Here is a 14,510-nt window from a genome sequence, read left to right on the forward strand (position 1 = left end):
CTGGTCTGTATGTGGGATCCGAACCCTCGGCGGGAGCGCCGCCGCGCTCCCAAGCGGCGCACTGTAGCAGTGCACCACCGTGCCGGCCCAACAGCTAGGTGTTTACGTGTTTCCTTCCCTAGGCCAAAATCAAGGCAAAAGTAGCCTTATTCTCTTATCAAACTATATACTTTAAATGGGTGATTTTTATGATCTATAATTATATTGCAATAAAGCTGTTCAAAAAAAAAAAAAAAAAAGAATAATGCTGGGAGAAGCACTCAGTAATAATTGGTTTTTAAACTGTCCAGCAGGTTGGGCCAGTCTTATCTGACAGTGTGCAAGAGGCCCTTCTGCTACTGCAGATAGAGCATCACTTTATCAGAGAGAGGGTCCGCATTTAGGGAGAACTGATCAGAAACATCTTCAGCATGTGATGAGTTTGAAGTCTTGATTATAGACCTGATAAAAAAGAGGTAGTATGGTTCATGGAAAAGTTTGTGAGTGGGTGGGGATAGGCGCAGCAGCAAGAACTCGGCGTGGTGTGGAATTTGGGGCACATTCATATTAGTGAGAGGTGGTAAAGTTAAGTTAGTTCAATGTTCATGATTTTGGAAGCAGAATAGGAAAAGTCCCAGGGGACATACAATTATAGAGGCACATGAAGATGGTATTTGGCAACTGAAGGCTTAGGTTTGATCCACTGTTTAATCTCTCTGAGACTCAGTTTATCCATCAATGAAATGCTGAAAATAATATCTATCTAGTAGATTTGTCATGAGAATTCTGTAAGTTAATCTATTGGATCAACTTATGTGAACATGCTTTGTACAAATGTCATTTATTAATGCTATTTTATCCTTCATTTATTTGGCAAACCTATTGAGTGCCTACTGTGTGCCAGGCATTGTTCTTGGCACTGAGAACACAACAAAATAGAGCCATCCCTGCCATCATGGAGTCTACATTCCAGTGGGGGGAGAAGGGAAAGAAACAACATTAGATTGTAACAAGTGCTATGAGAAAAAAATAAAAAGAGCAGAAGAGAGTGTGCAGGGTCGTTAAAGATGGCCCCACTGAGAAGGTAACATTGAACAGGTACCGAAGGAAAGATACGAGGGAATAAGCTATGGGAACATGAAGGCATGCCATGCAAAGGAGATAGCAGCTCAAGGGCCTAAGGGTGCGACAGTCCCAAAGGAGTATGTTTGTTATGTTCAAAAGGCAGCAAAGAGGTCTGTATTAGTCCGTTTCTGTTGCTTATAAAAAAAATACCTGAAAGTGGTGATTTATAAAGAAAAACAAAATTTATTGCTTACAGTTTCTAAGCCTAGGAGGTCTGAAGTCCATCTGGTGGTGGTGACAGTGACCCAGGGGGTCCCACACTGGAGACAGTGGAAGCAGAGACAGCAGAGAGAGAGATGGACTCTCCTCTTCTTTCAAAGCCCTCAGAACCACACCCCTGACCACCATTTTTAATTCATTCACTACTGAATGGTTCTATAATCTAATCACCTCTTCAAGGCTCCACCTTTCAATTACCATAGTAGGATTTCCCACCCTCTTAACAGTCACAATGGGGACCAAGTTTCTGATATATAAAACTTAGGGGACACAATTCAAGCTTTGGTGAGTTTGGGGGGGACATAATTCAATCTGCTACAAGCTCAATGTCAAAGTACAGTGAACAAAGTGAGAATGGAGGGGGATGAAGCAGGAGACCATGGCTAGGACTCTGGCTTTCACTCAGAGAGACCTGGGGAGCTCCCGAGGGCTCTGAGCAGAAGAACGACATGGCCTGATTTGTACAAAATCACATGATCTGACTGCTGTGTTGAGAACAAACAAGCGGTGAAGGTGGACAAGGCTGGCAGCAGAGAGAACAGTTAAGCGACTGAGGCAGTGAGCAGACTGGGAGACGATTTCACTTGGGTGAAGATGATAGTAGAGCTGTTGGGGTTCGAGAGGGAATAGTTTGTTGGATTAACGTCCTTGAATAGGTGACAGGTGATGTGCTCTAGTGAACGAGTAGATGGAGCGGTGCAGACAGGACCGTGGCCAGTTCACCTACAGTTAAAGGAAGGCAGGTGGAATATACAGAGTCAGGAGGGTGGATGTGCTATAGGCGCATGTGGACTGGCCTCTCCCTTTTTCGAGTTGCCCCTGAGATGACAATAATCCAAGGTGTCATTAGAGAGAAAGCCCAACTGTGTCCCTTCTCCTGGCCAAAATCCAGTTCAAGGCATGAGAACTCTGCTCATGCAGTCCTGGATAGGACATTGCAAAATGGCACATAAATACTTTCCAATAATGGGATTGCATGCAGGAGACCTCCCAGCTCCCACCTCTGTTTGCTCACCCTTTGCAACATGACTTGCTGCTCCTTCATCAAGAGGTAAAGTCTGTTTCTTCACCTCTTAAGTCTCTAGCACTCTACTGTCTTTCTTTCTATGAAATCCTCTAGGTGTCCAAGAAAAGGTTGTACATATGGCAGGAACTCAAGCCACATTGCTGACTATAAATTCCTGGAATAATGTTGGCCAAATTATTTGACCTTTCATCCCTCTTCAATTTCCATAGTAATAATGAAGAAACTTATGAGAAGGAAGAATATGATGTATTAGTGATGACTATATTTGACTAAGTAGCATGAATCTACTATGAGGTGGGTAATAATGTATATTGAACCAACTCCTCTAATACCCCCAAACCTTTCCTTTTTTGGGCATTGCCAAATTGCCCCTCCTGAGCTCTTTCTAGAATGCTTTCCTTTGCACTAAGATAATGAAGGCTTTGATTAGAATGTAAATACTTTCCCAAAGGGGCTAATAAATAAAGTTATTTTTAGATGTTAACATCCTGAAATGACTTGCGCCAACTTCCAAACTTTACATATAAGGAACTAGATACTCTAAGGTTGTTGCACGGTAAGCTAGTAGCAGAGCTGAGACTCCAACTCAGGCATCACAGGCCCTAGTTAAATGGGAATTCAGGCAGGGACCTTAAAAACTTAGATTAGCATGTATGTAAAAAGCCTCTGCAGAATCTCACTCTTCTTTACAACTTCAGCTTTGCCCACATTTTCTCTTATCCAGCCAGATTAGCCCAAATTTCCTAAGCCTCCTATCTCTAGCCTTAGACTCCCTTCAGGAAATCTCAGCCTGAATCTTCAAGGCAGGTGAGATCATTGGCAACCTATTATATCTGCTTCATCTCTAAGTCTTGTCTATTCTACTGGGGATGGGTGGTGGTGAGTCTGCCCTTGGGGCTGCCATTACTCTCCCTACTCATCCTTCCTAGCCTGTCTCATCAGGCATTTTGTTCGACAGGAAGCATGGCTCTGCCTCTCTGGTCACATACAAAATCCAGATAATGCTGGCAGCTAGAGTCAGTCCTGGCATTTTGACAAAGTGATACGAAGGCAAAGAGGCAATTCCCGTCAGTGTGTCTGCCACTGCACAGGCAGAACATTTCATGCCAACGATGGGAGCACAATCCAAATGCCTACTTTCAAAAAGGCAGGTGAGGGGCTGGCCTATTAGCTCAGTTAGTTAGAGCGCAGTCTTGTAATACTAAGGCCATGAGTTCGGATCCCCATACTGGCCAGCTGCAAAAAAAAAAAAAAAAAATCAAAAAGGTAGGTGGGCAAAATTGTGTCCAATTATTTATTGGTTTTAGCATGGAGGAAGGTAGCTAAGATCACGTAAAGCAATCTATCAACTGAAGAGCACCTATACTTGACCTGAGGATCTATTCAAAGACACCGAGGCAGAGATGCCCAGAACTACACACACACGCACAACACACACACACATGCATTGGTTTTAGCATGGAGGAAGGTAGCTAAGATCACGTAAAGCAATCTATCAACTGAAGAGCACCTATACTTGACCTGAGGATCTATTCAAAGACACCGAGGCAGAGATGCCCAGAACTACACACACACGCACAACACACACACACATGCACAAACATTACCACACCTTCACCCATCCATTCAGATGTTCATACTAACAGGCTCAGATACATACCAGTGCACACCCTCCGACACTTGAGACATACATAGACACAGTAAAACACTGTCTCTATTGCACATTCAGACATTATCACGTAGATGCTTAACTCCCTTTATACACATTCAGGCACCCCACTCCAAGCACATCTCTGACACCATTCTGCTCTGCCTTTCTGTTGCAAGTGTAGTACTCCTTTATTTGGAGGGGGGAGGTCACCTCAGTCTCTCACAGCTGACAAGCAAGAGTCTTTTCATGTTTGACAGCAAAAAACCCAGCCCCCCAAATTCCAAAGCATCTCAACTCCACATGTTCATGTTAAAAAAAAAAATGCATTTTCCAGTTCCTATTTATCAAATACATAGCAGCCAACGGCTGAAGCCTGTTTTCCTTTTATTCCTTATTAAAATTAAGCAGATGGATCAACAATTAAAGTATTTTCACTCCCAAAATTCATGCATCCGGCACATATATGTACATCTACGTGTTTATTAGTACCTATTATTATTTAATATAAAGAAACAAATTTGAAGACTCAGCAAGCTTTCCAGGGGTATTGATTCCTTGTAGAGAAATGAAATGTAACAGGCAAGATTTTTGATAATGAAAGTGATTACATTCCCTTCCAGCAAAAGGAAAGGGAAAAGATACCTTGAAATTATGGGGAAACGGGAGGAGGGGTGGAAGAACCACAGACGGAGACTGGAGGATAAAGCAGCAGGGCGGTGGGGGGGGGGGGCGCCTTTCCAATCTCAAAATCCCAGCTCTCCTGGAACCCCTACGGATCTCCATGTCTGGTAGACATGCACAGAGGGAAGCCAACCAGAGCTCCTTTTTGTCACCAACGACATCCATCAGTGTTATTATTGTTAGCATTATTACTGTTATCTGCATCCCGCATGGCAGGGTGCTGGACTTACCCCAGTAGACGAGCACCAGCGAAGCCAGGGGAAACAATCTGTTGAAGGCAGGCATCTTCTTCGGCCGGCTGCTTCCGGGGCTCCACAGAGATTCCCTCGGTCAAGGACTGCGCCCTCTCAGATTCTTTCGAGGAAACCCTTGGGGAGGAACTGCCCCAAGGGGGCGCCTTCCTGACTGAAGGGGGGGCCAAGCGCCCGTGTCTGGGGAGGCTCTGCGGGCTCTTGGGGCTGGGCGAGGGGTGTCGGCCCCACGCTACCCTAGCGGAGCCCCAATTCGAGGCAGTGGATCAGCTGCTCCGCGCTCTCTCCCCGGAGCCGGTTGCTGGGATCCGGCTCAGCACCACGGACAGAAGCTTCCCCGCCCACCCCGGAACTTCAAATTCCAGTCGCTTCCCTGCCTGTCTCCGGTTCGCGCCCAGGGCGAGCTGAGCAGCGAATGCAGCCGCGCGGCCGGCCCCAGGAGGCCGGGCTGTCGAAGAGGTCCAGGTCGCTTCGGCTCCCGCCTCCCCTAGGAACAGCTACGCTCCGACCGGGATCCGCCGAGACCAGGGAGCTCCGGCTTCATCCGCCGTGATCGGCTTCCCCGGCTGGGCGTGTCCCCACACCCGAAGCCACCGGGGCTGCCCGTCTGGGCCACAGAATTCGTTCCACGTCGGTCCCGTCCACACCCGTCCTTGGCTCCCCGGCGAGGTCCTGAGGGGCCAGGAAGGAGGCGGGAGCTCCCGCTCGGCCGGCGATCTCAGAGACGGGGGGCGGTAGAGAGGGTGAGCTCCCTCCCCGGAGCTCGGCCGGGATCGTGCGGGGCCCCGACCCTCGGTGGCAGGTGATCAGCGTCCCCTCTCCAGAACCCCCGGCGTGCGTGCTCCGTCCGCCTTGACATGCGCAGGCGGCTCTCCGCCTCCACCGCCACCACGGACCCTCCCCCTGTGCACACACTCCCCACCCCCAAACAGGCGCGCCCCTCCCAGGCCCAGCGCCGCGCCGAGCGGGGGCGGCGCCCAGAGCGGCGCAAACACCTCCACCCCGGGGACTTCTCGGCTCGCTCGCGGGCTCTCTCCAGGGCTCCACACCGCTCCCGAGCGCGGGCGCACCGCCTCCCAGCAGCCCACACCCGCCAGGCCACCCACTCCTGCTCCCGCACACACGTGCTTGCCTCCAGCCCCGGGGGTGGGGGCGGCAGAGCTCTTTCAGGCAATGATGTCATCTACAGTGTCCATAGTACGTGGCTCCCGGCTTCCCTCCCTCCACCCCCGACCCCAGGCCCTCCAGGCCCTCCAGTTCTCGCTGTCTGTCCTTTGTTTATCCTTGAGTAAGTGGTTCTGATAATCCCTGCCCAGGGCAAGCGGGGCAGGGGTGAGGCGCACCTGTTCCCATGTTGACCTCATCACCCAATGAGGTGATCCAAATGCCAGCGCAAGAGGGGTGTTGGGGTGTGGTGGCAAAGGAGGATTCTTGCTCTAACCACTTTTTTTTTTTTTTTTCATTTAAGCAGATAGATTGTGATTTGGCATCTTCCAACTATTAGCCACTCCCTAGTCCTAGCAGCTGTTTGAATGTGGGAAGGGAAACCTGAACCTTTACATTCAGTTATAAACTTAAATTGACATAATAGATTAGGCATGCCTGGAATTGGAGTGAAAGATTAATACAAGAGCCCTTCCCCCAGGCCCCTCTTCTTCCCTCCTGCTCTCTTTCCAAAAGGGGAAGCTTAACATTGATATCCCAAAGGGAAGGGTAGTGTAACAGCTGACTGTTAAGTGAGCCATAGTCAGGAAATGCTCCCTTTTAACATATCACAGAGCAACAGAATGTCTCCAATAGGATCTTCTTCCTGGGCAAAGAGCCACCAGCCATAAATTCTGTGTTGTTTTGAGGACCAGCCCTTGAAGTACACTGTGTTAGACTTGGATGGGAAGTTAAAGTTGACTTAATTCCACCTCCTTTCCAATTCATGAATCCCCCAACAACAGTCCCGATGAATGGGCTTGACCTTTTTCAGTGATGAGAGGTTTCTACTTCACAAGTTCATCTCTTCTGTTTAAGGCAGTTCTTTATATTTAGTTAAATTCTGTACACTCCTCCTTCCTCCCCAGACTCTAGTAAGTGGTCCTCTCCTCCTTGAAAGAGCTATGCTTGCCCACCCAGGCCCTACTGCAAGTCTCTTGTTTGGGGCTAAGCTTCCACAGTTTCTTCTAGTCTATTACCAAGTAGTTTCCAACCCTTAGTTATCCTGATTGCTTTCTCAGGAGGAGTTTTAGTTTGTGAGCATGATTTTCCAATTGACATTTATGTGGATTATGACCAGCATAAATCTGGTGGAATTATGGCCACACTTGCTTTAGAGGGTGTATCTATTCAAGCACACTTACAGCCACATCTCATTCAAAATGACCTTATGTTCAATGAAAATCCCTATTTTTCACTTTATCTGTTGCAGAGTCATTTTGTATTTGTACAGGGAATTTTGGAAATTTTATTATGGAACTTTGCCCTTATTGCTGTTAAAGTTTATTAGTTTCAACCAAGTATTACATTCTGCTAATACTTTTATTGAATTCAGATTTAATCACCCAGTATAGCTCTCTTCCTTAGCCTTATTTCATCTCTAGGCTTGAAAATCACTTGATCCAAACATAGATTAAAAAAAAAAAATAAGAACAGGGAATAAACAGAGAGTCCCTTTAGAAGCGTACCAAACTGTAGTTTGACAATGAACTACTAATTAAATTTCTTTAGTACTGTTTAGTACTGTTGTTCACTCGTAAATAAATACCCAAACACATCTTTCCATTACAGATGAGTTTTCCATATACATTTTCCATATGTATAGCATGACACATGAAAATTTAAAACAAAAGGCATATGTCACAAATTAGACTTACAACAATTCACAGGAAAGAAGTAGAATCAATGATTTGCATTTACATGGGAACACATCTTCAGCAATCCATTTCAGACCATTCCAAAGTGGAATGAATTACCTTTTGTTATGTTTGAACAGTTCTTATTCAAACAATTACTGCAATGTTTGGGGGAAAAAATCTTCTATAGGTTGGAAATTTGAAATAGATTGTGATAAAGTTCCAATTGTCTTTGAGGTTCTATGATTTTATTAAAAGTCTCACCAAGATTGAGATATATTGTTTGACTGGGATATTTTCAGTCTGGTAATTCTATCAATCATCACAACACCTACCACCACTACAACTAGCCACAGCAGGAATTGGATTAGCTTTGCGTAATTTGTTCTTACGTTCATTTATGCTGATTCCTAGTATTCATAATGTTATTTTCTAAATACTTACCAAACCCATTTTAAATAATTACTTTGAGGATATTATATGAGGTTTTAGGAAAAACATACTTGCCTCTACTTGCCATAAGCCACTTCTCATGTTCTCTCCTCTATTCAGAACAGGAGCATCTGGTCTCTTCAGTCTTCTGCTGTTTCCCTTGATTTTTGGCAGTGGCTCTCAGTCACTTTTGCAAGTACCTTAAGTTCCCTGAAGTACATTTGGCCTTGTTCTAAAGGTTTTAATTTATTTGATTTGTTTAAATTATCCCTTCCTCTTTCCTGCCATTTTGGCTTCAATCCTTTCTTACCAATGTTTGCTTGGCCTTTTCTAATTTAATGATCATCCTCTCCTTACAGCTCATGGGTGAAACCATAAGTCCTATTCTCCAAACAGTGGACAGAGCAATCTTTGCATTCTGTAAGATCATGAACTTCTCTTGCATAAAGCTCTTCCATGGCATCTCACTGCAGTTAAATAACATCTGGATTCCTCACCGTGGCCTTACAAGGTCAGCCCTGTGCCCTGGCTGTCTTTCCACACTCATCTCTGCCACTCTCTGGCTTGTCCACAGTGTTCCAGCTACATTTAATGTTTTTTAAATGTATCTCCAACTTATCAAGCTTTTTCCCCCTCTTTCTGTTTCCCATTATTATTATGACAGCCTTTGTACTTGATACCCCCTCAGCCTGGAATGCTCTTTATCCTATGGCTGGTTTCTGGTCATTCCAGCTTTGCCTCAAAGGACTTCACCTTAGAGTGGCATTCCCTGGTCGTTCTTCCTAAACTGGTCTCCTACCCACCTCTCTCATTGGAACTACTCCCTATCTCATTACCCTGCTTCTTGCTCTTCATATCTTCTCTGGCTATCTAACAGTATTTATTTATTTATTTTTTTGGCACCTGCCTGTACAGGGGTCTGAACCCTTGACCCTGGAGCTCTAGCCAACTGAGCTTACCTTATTTTTAGTTTAGGTACTTGCTAATTTCCTATCTGCTCCCATCGGGTTGTTTCTCTTCCATGAATGCAGTCTTGCTTGTTCTGTTCACTGCTGTACTCTCGTGCCTAGACTGGTGTCAGGCAGATATTGGGGCTACTTTATAGAGGACCCAAATGAATGTACAAGAGAGTATGGAAAGAGTAAAAAATGGAGGCCAGAATCAATACAGGGAACAGAAAAAGAAAAGTTAGAGAAATAGAAGAGGATCCAGCAAGATGAAAAGCCACAGTAGGCAAAAACAAAGAGAGTCTCTAGACTTAAGGGACACTCCTCCTTAGAGAGAATTCCAGCTAACTATGCTCAGAGACTGAAGAAGAGGATGGAGCACAGAACCTGAGGCATTCAGAGATTCTGAGGTGGAGGGGACCAATGACTCTGATAAAAGAACAGTGGCATCTGAGCTATGCAGGGAGAGGCTAGTTTACTCATGTCACTAAGAGTATTGGGGAGGAATTAAAGACAGCAGTAATGGCAGTGACATTGTGAGTTAAGATAAAGTATGGGAACTTAAGACACACATATTAACCTTGATAAAACAAGAAGTCATATCATGCATTGAGTGTAGGTGGCAGGAGGCACAGGAGAACTTGGGACAAGGGAGATGGTCTGAATTGCTGTGAGCCCTCTCTTGAAGCATAGAAGAAAGCCAAGAGGAGCACTTTAAAAACAACATATACTTGAATGAAGAGTCAAGATGCAGAAATCAGAGCCCAACCTAGGCAAGCCAACTGACCTGCTTTTGCTATTCTAAGTGGATTTTGAAAAATAGTGCACAGCCCATGGGACAAGGAGAGGAAAGAAATATGTTTATTTTAAACTGTGGCCAAAGAGCACATATGGAACTGAGAGATATCAGTCTCTCCCAAATTGTCCCCTCATCCTGCCAGCCAGCTGTGTAGTATCGTCACGGCCAGGGGAAGTTTGGGATTAGAACAGGAAGCAGTGACATGATGATTCCACTATGCAATCCCTTCCTGGATTTGCACGTGAGAGAGAACCTGGTAGGTAAGATGGGGCCAAAAGATGTTTGTTGAAATGAATAGAATTTCATCTGATTGATTAGGGAAGCCAGAGCTTTCCTGACACCCAGGAGTGTCCCCACCATAACAACATCCTATGTACAAAAGAAGCCGTCATCACCCTATTCTTGATCCATGTCTAGGAAGCCCACGGTTATGCTTCAGTGAGAATGCTGTCAATAGGTAGTTTTGATAATCCAAACATGAGATTGGGAATAGAAATACATAATTGGTGATAAAGTAATTTAAGCTTTCTAGAAGCAAAGTTATCATAGATGTCCGGTATTGCTGTCAGCGTGGCATAATTTTTTTATGCATCTCTGGAAGGCATATGGCTGGAGCTCTTAGGATAGGCAGAAGGAAACGTCATCTTAGAGAAATAAGTGTCATGATTATCTTTTTGCTGCTGATCTAAATTTTATCGCTGTTCTGATGTTTGGGGCAGGAGCAACAGTTGAGCCCTGACTGATGCAATGCTCATCAGAAACATTACTGAAGAAGGAGAAAAAGAAACCACAAAATGAGGCCCAGGTGGTAGACAGGAGGCCTGGGTCCCAGGCCTAGTGCTGTTCTGATGTAGTACTGACCTTTTCACTTAACCACTCTGAACCAAGTCTCTCTCTAATTGTCTACCTCCCAGAGTTGTTGAGAGCACAAAGGCAATAATACATGTGGATGTGTCTTGGATTTTGTCAAGTCCTATAAACCAGGAAGTGTTGAGCTTTTATTTAAATAATTTCTTTAATCTTTACAAGATATGCTCAGCTGTCAACTTTAGCATAATGAGAAATAATCAGCTTTTTATGATTTATCATTATCTCCATTATCATTTTCATCAGCAACATCATTATCTTCATCCTTATGATAATATTTGAAGGCATGCTTTGGCCCCAGAATAATGGTATGTACTTTATATGGACTACCTCATTTAATCCTCATAACAACTTGAAGGATTGAGCGCTATCATTATTCTCATTTTTTTATTTTAACATTTACTTGTACGTGTCTGTGGGGTAAAGTGAGTTTTCAATACATGCATAGACTGCGCAATGGTTCACTTAGTGTAGATAGCATAGTTTTGTACCCTTCTCCTGCCCCATGTCCTCTTCCCTCCAGCCCTCTGGTAACCATTTCTACTTTCTACTTCTATGAGAACCACTTTTTCTTCTGGAAATAAATACAGTAGAAGTTAAATGACTTGATCACTCAAATGCACATTAGAGAATCGTGACTCAAACTCAGGGCTCCTTGTCTCCAAAGCCTTAAGAACTTTACTGTTTCCTATAAGATGCTCATCATCAAAAGACACCTCCATGTGCAAAGCAGTCAGGAAGTAAATGACTTACTGTATAGTGTAAAGTTCTCGGGTGAGTGCTACGTGTGTGTGTAGGTATACGAGGGTACTTTGAAAGTTTGTGGAAACATAGAATTGGAAGATAATAAAAGTTCTTTCCATGAACTTTTTGAAGTACCCATGCATTTCTGTGTGAGAAAAAGTAGGCTAATCTCTTTGCTCACAAAACTTCTAGTATGATGAAAAAGTGTGGAATCTAAGAAAATAGACATGAGAAAATTCAATATATTTTGTGTTCTTTTTCTTTTTTCTCGTTTTGGGTTTATAATCGCTTAACATTTAGAGAACTCGCATGGATTAACATGAATGAAAACCTCCTTGTTGTCGATCTGTTTTTTGTAAAAGGAGCAACTGTTTGGCCTCAGATAATTTGAAGGGTCTTCAAAAAGTTCATAGAAAGATTCATATATCTTTAATTCCATTTTTCTATGAACTTTTTGAAGTACCCTTGTATACCTCAACATAATAAAAGCCATATATAACAGTTTTATTTCTTTATTTATTTTTAACAGGTTTTTTTTTTTCCGTCAATATACAATGTGGTTGAGTATTGTGGCCCATTAGTGAAACCTCCCTCCCCTCTCCCCCCTTGTATACCTCAACATAATAAAAGCCATATATAACAGTTTTATTTATTTATTTATTTTTAACAGTTTTTTTTTTTTTTGTCAATATACAATGTGGTTGAGTATTGTGGCCCATTAGTGAAACCTCCCTCCCCTCTCCCCCTCAACAACCTCATATCTGTTCACTTGTCGCATCAACTTCAAGGAATTGTAATTGTTGTGTCTTCTTCCCTCCCCCCTGCCCGTTTCTTTGTGTATTTATTTATTTTTTAAAGAGTTTTATTTTTTAAACATACAACATATTATTTTCTTGAATTGTCATGATAGACCTGTGAGATACGAGAGACTAGTCATTTATTTTAAAGATGGCAAAAACTGATATCTAGAGAAATTAAATAATTTGTGTACTGTTAGACTTCATTCATTCATTCAGAAAACTTCTACTGAGTGCCTGTTGTGTGCCAGGTACTATACTAGTCTCTGGCTTTAATCATCTTTAACAATAACTGTGAAATAGTGTGGTAAGGAAAGAAAAGATAAATGTGTAGAAGATGGATGTGCTCTCTACCCTAAGTGAACCACTGCACAATATATACATGTATTGAAACAACACACTGTACCCTACAAATATGTACAACTAATTTGGGGGGGTGGCTGGTAGGGGGGATCTGAACCCTTGACTTTGGTGTTATAACACCATGCTCTAACCAACTGAGCTAACTGGACAGTCTACAATTAAATTTCAAAATAAAAAAAGAAATAATAAAAAAATAGTGTGGTAAGGCCTATTGTATACAGGTGTCCTGGAAGATGGAGTCATAGCTTTGGTGCTGGGAGGAGGAGACAGTTGGGAAAGTCTTGAAAGAGGTAATATTTGAGAGTGATTTGAAAAAAAAATGAGTGGAGTTTCCCCAAGAGAAGGAATGGTAGACTGGGGGTTAGTAGCTGTTCTGAGAGACTCATTTTGTAGAGGCCATTGGCACTCTTGCTCTTAATTTAGGGCACTTGTCACTGAATGACACTGTCATTTTCAAGTAAGGTGACTTGGAGAGGCTGGATGAAGTAGTGGAAAAGGGTGATGGTGTCTTTGGTATCAGACAGGTTTGTCCTGGGTCCTCTACTTGTTACCTCTGTAACTTGGGAAAGTTACTTAATTCCTCTGAGCCTCACTTTCTTCAGACATAAAACGAGAATAAAGTACTACCTACCTCATAGCTATTTTAGCTTTAATATTTTAGCTTTAATGCCTGTTAAGGAGGCTGGGCTTAGTTTGATAGTTAACTGGAAATTGTAAGTAAGGTGATATGAAATGAATTTAGGAAGATTAATCTGGCAGAAGAGGAAACATGGAATGGGAGATAACAGGAGAAAGAACTGCAGAAACTGTAGCAAGAGGGAAGGAAGGGCTGATGTAGAGAGTGTGAGAGGGAGATGTCTGATTCTGGAAAAAACGTGAAGGCATAATACACTGAATTTGACAAATGACAAGATATGGGGCAAAGGAGAAAAGGTCACCCTAGACATGGTAGATGGGGAAAAATTTTTACACTAATGGTATAATAGCTGGCTGGCCAGTTAGCTCAGTTGGTCAGAGCCCAGCCTTATAACACCAAGGTCATGGGTTCAGATCCTCATACCGTAGTGGCCAGACATCAAAAAAAAAAAAAAGTTTAATGTTATAGTCAGACCACATTACGTATAAAGACTTATATCCTTACTGACATGGAAATTATAGGGAGGATAGCAGGTGTGGTGATTTAGGAGAGAAAAAAATGATGGATCTTGGACCTTGTTGGGTGTATTTTGGATATCAGAGGCTGATAGATTGTCTGGAAATTTAAATCTTGTCCTCAGATGAGATAAGAGTATTTGGAGAGCCCAGCCTTATAACAACAAGGTCATGGGTTCAGAGCCTCATACCATAGTGGCCAGACATCAAAAAAAAAAAAAAATAGTTTAATGGTATAGTCAGTCCACATTATGTATAAAGACTTATATCCTTACGGACATGGAAATTATAGGGAGGATAGCAGGTGTGGTGATTTGGGAGAGAAAAAAATGATGGATCTTGGACCTTGTTGGGTGTATTTTGGATTTCAGAGGCTGATAGATTGTCTGGAAATTTAAATCTTGTCCTCAGATGAGATAAGAGTATTTGTATACAGTGATAATTGAAGTAATGGAAATGGATGATATTTAAAAGAGAGACTATAAAGGCATAAGAGCTCTGAGGATGCCTAAATTTAGGAGGGGATGGGAAGCAGTGGAGCCAGTAACAGAGACGGAAAAGGAGTGATCAAAGTGACAGGAGCTGATCAAAGCAGCGTTGCGTCAGGGAGTAAAGAGGGGCGTTGCATGTCAGCAG

General features: G+C 43.3%; 1 protein-coding gene across 1 annotated transcript in view; it reads right to left on the reverse strand.

Annotated features, from left to right (window-relative positions):
* SCN3B (sodium channel, voltage-gated, type III, beta subunit) overlaps nt 1–5,470 on the reverse strand; it is a 23,275-nt gene extending 17,805 nt beyond the window's left edge. Inside the window, exon 1 of the mRNA XM_008587774.1 lies at nt 4,913–5,470. Coding sequence (XP_008585996.1) covers nt 4,913–4,967 — 55 coding nt within the window. The 5' untranslated portion in view covers nt 4,968–5,470. The remainder of the gene's footprint in view (nt 1–4,912) is intronic.
* Nucleotides 5,471–14,510: the final 9,040 nt, after the last annotated feature.

Source organism: Galeopterus variegatus, unplaced genomic scaffold, assembly GCF_000696425.1.
Source record: "Galeopterus variegatus unplaced genomic scaffold, G_variegatus-3.0.2 Scaffold4538, whole genome shotgun sequence".
NCBI lineage: Eukaryota > Metazoa > Chordata > Mammalia > Dermoptera > Cynocephalidae > Galeopterus > Galeopterus variegatus.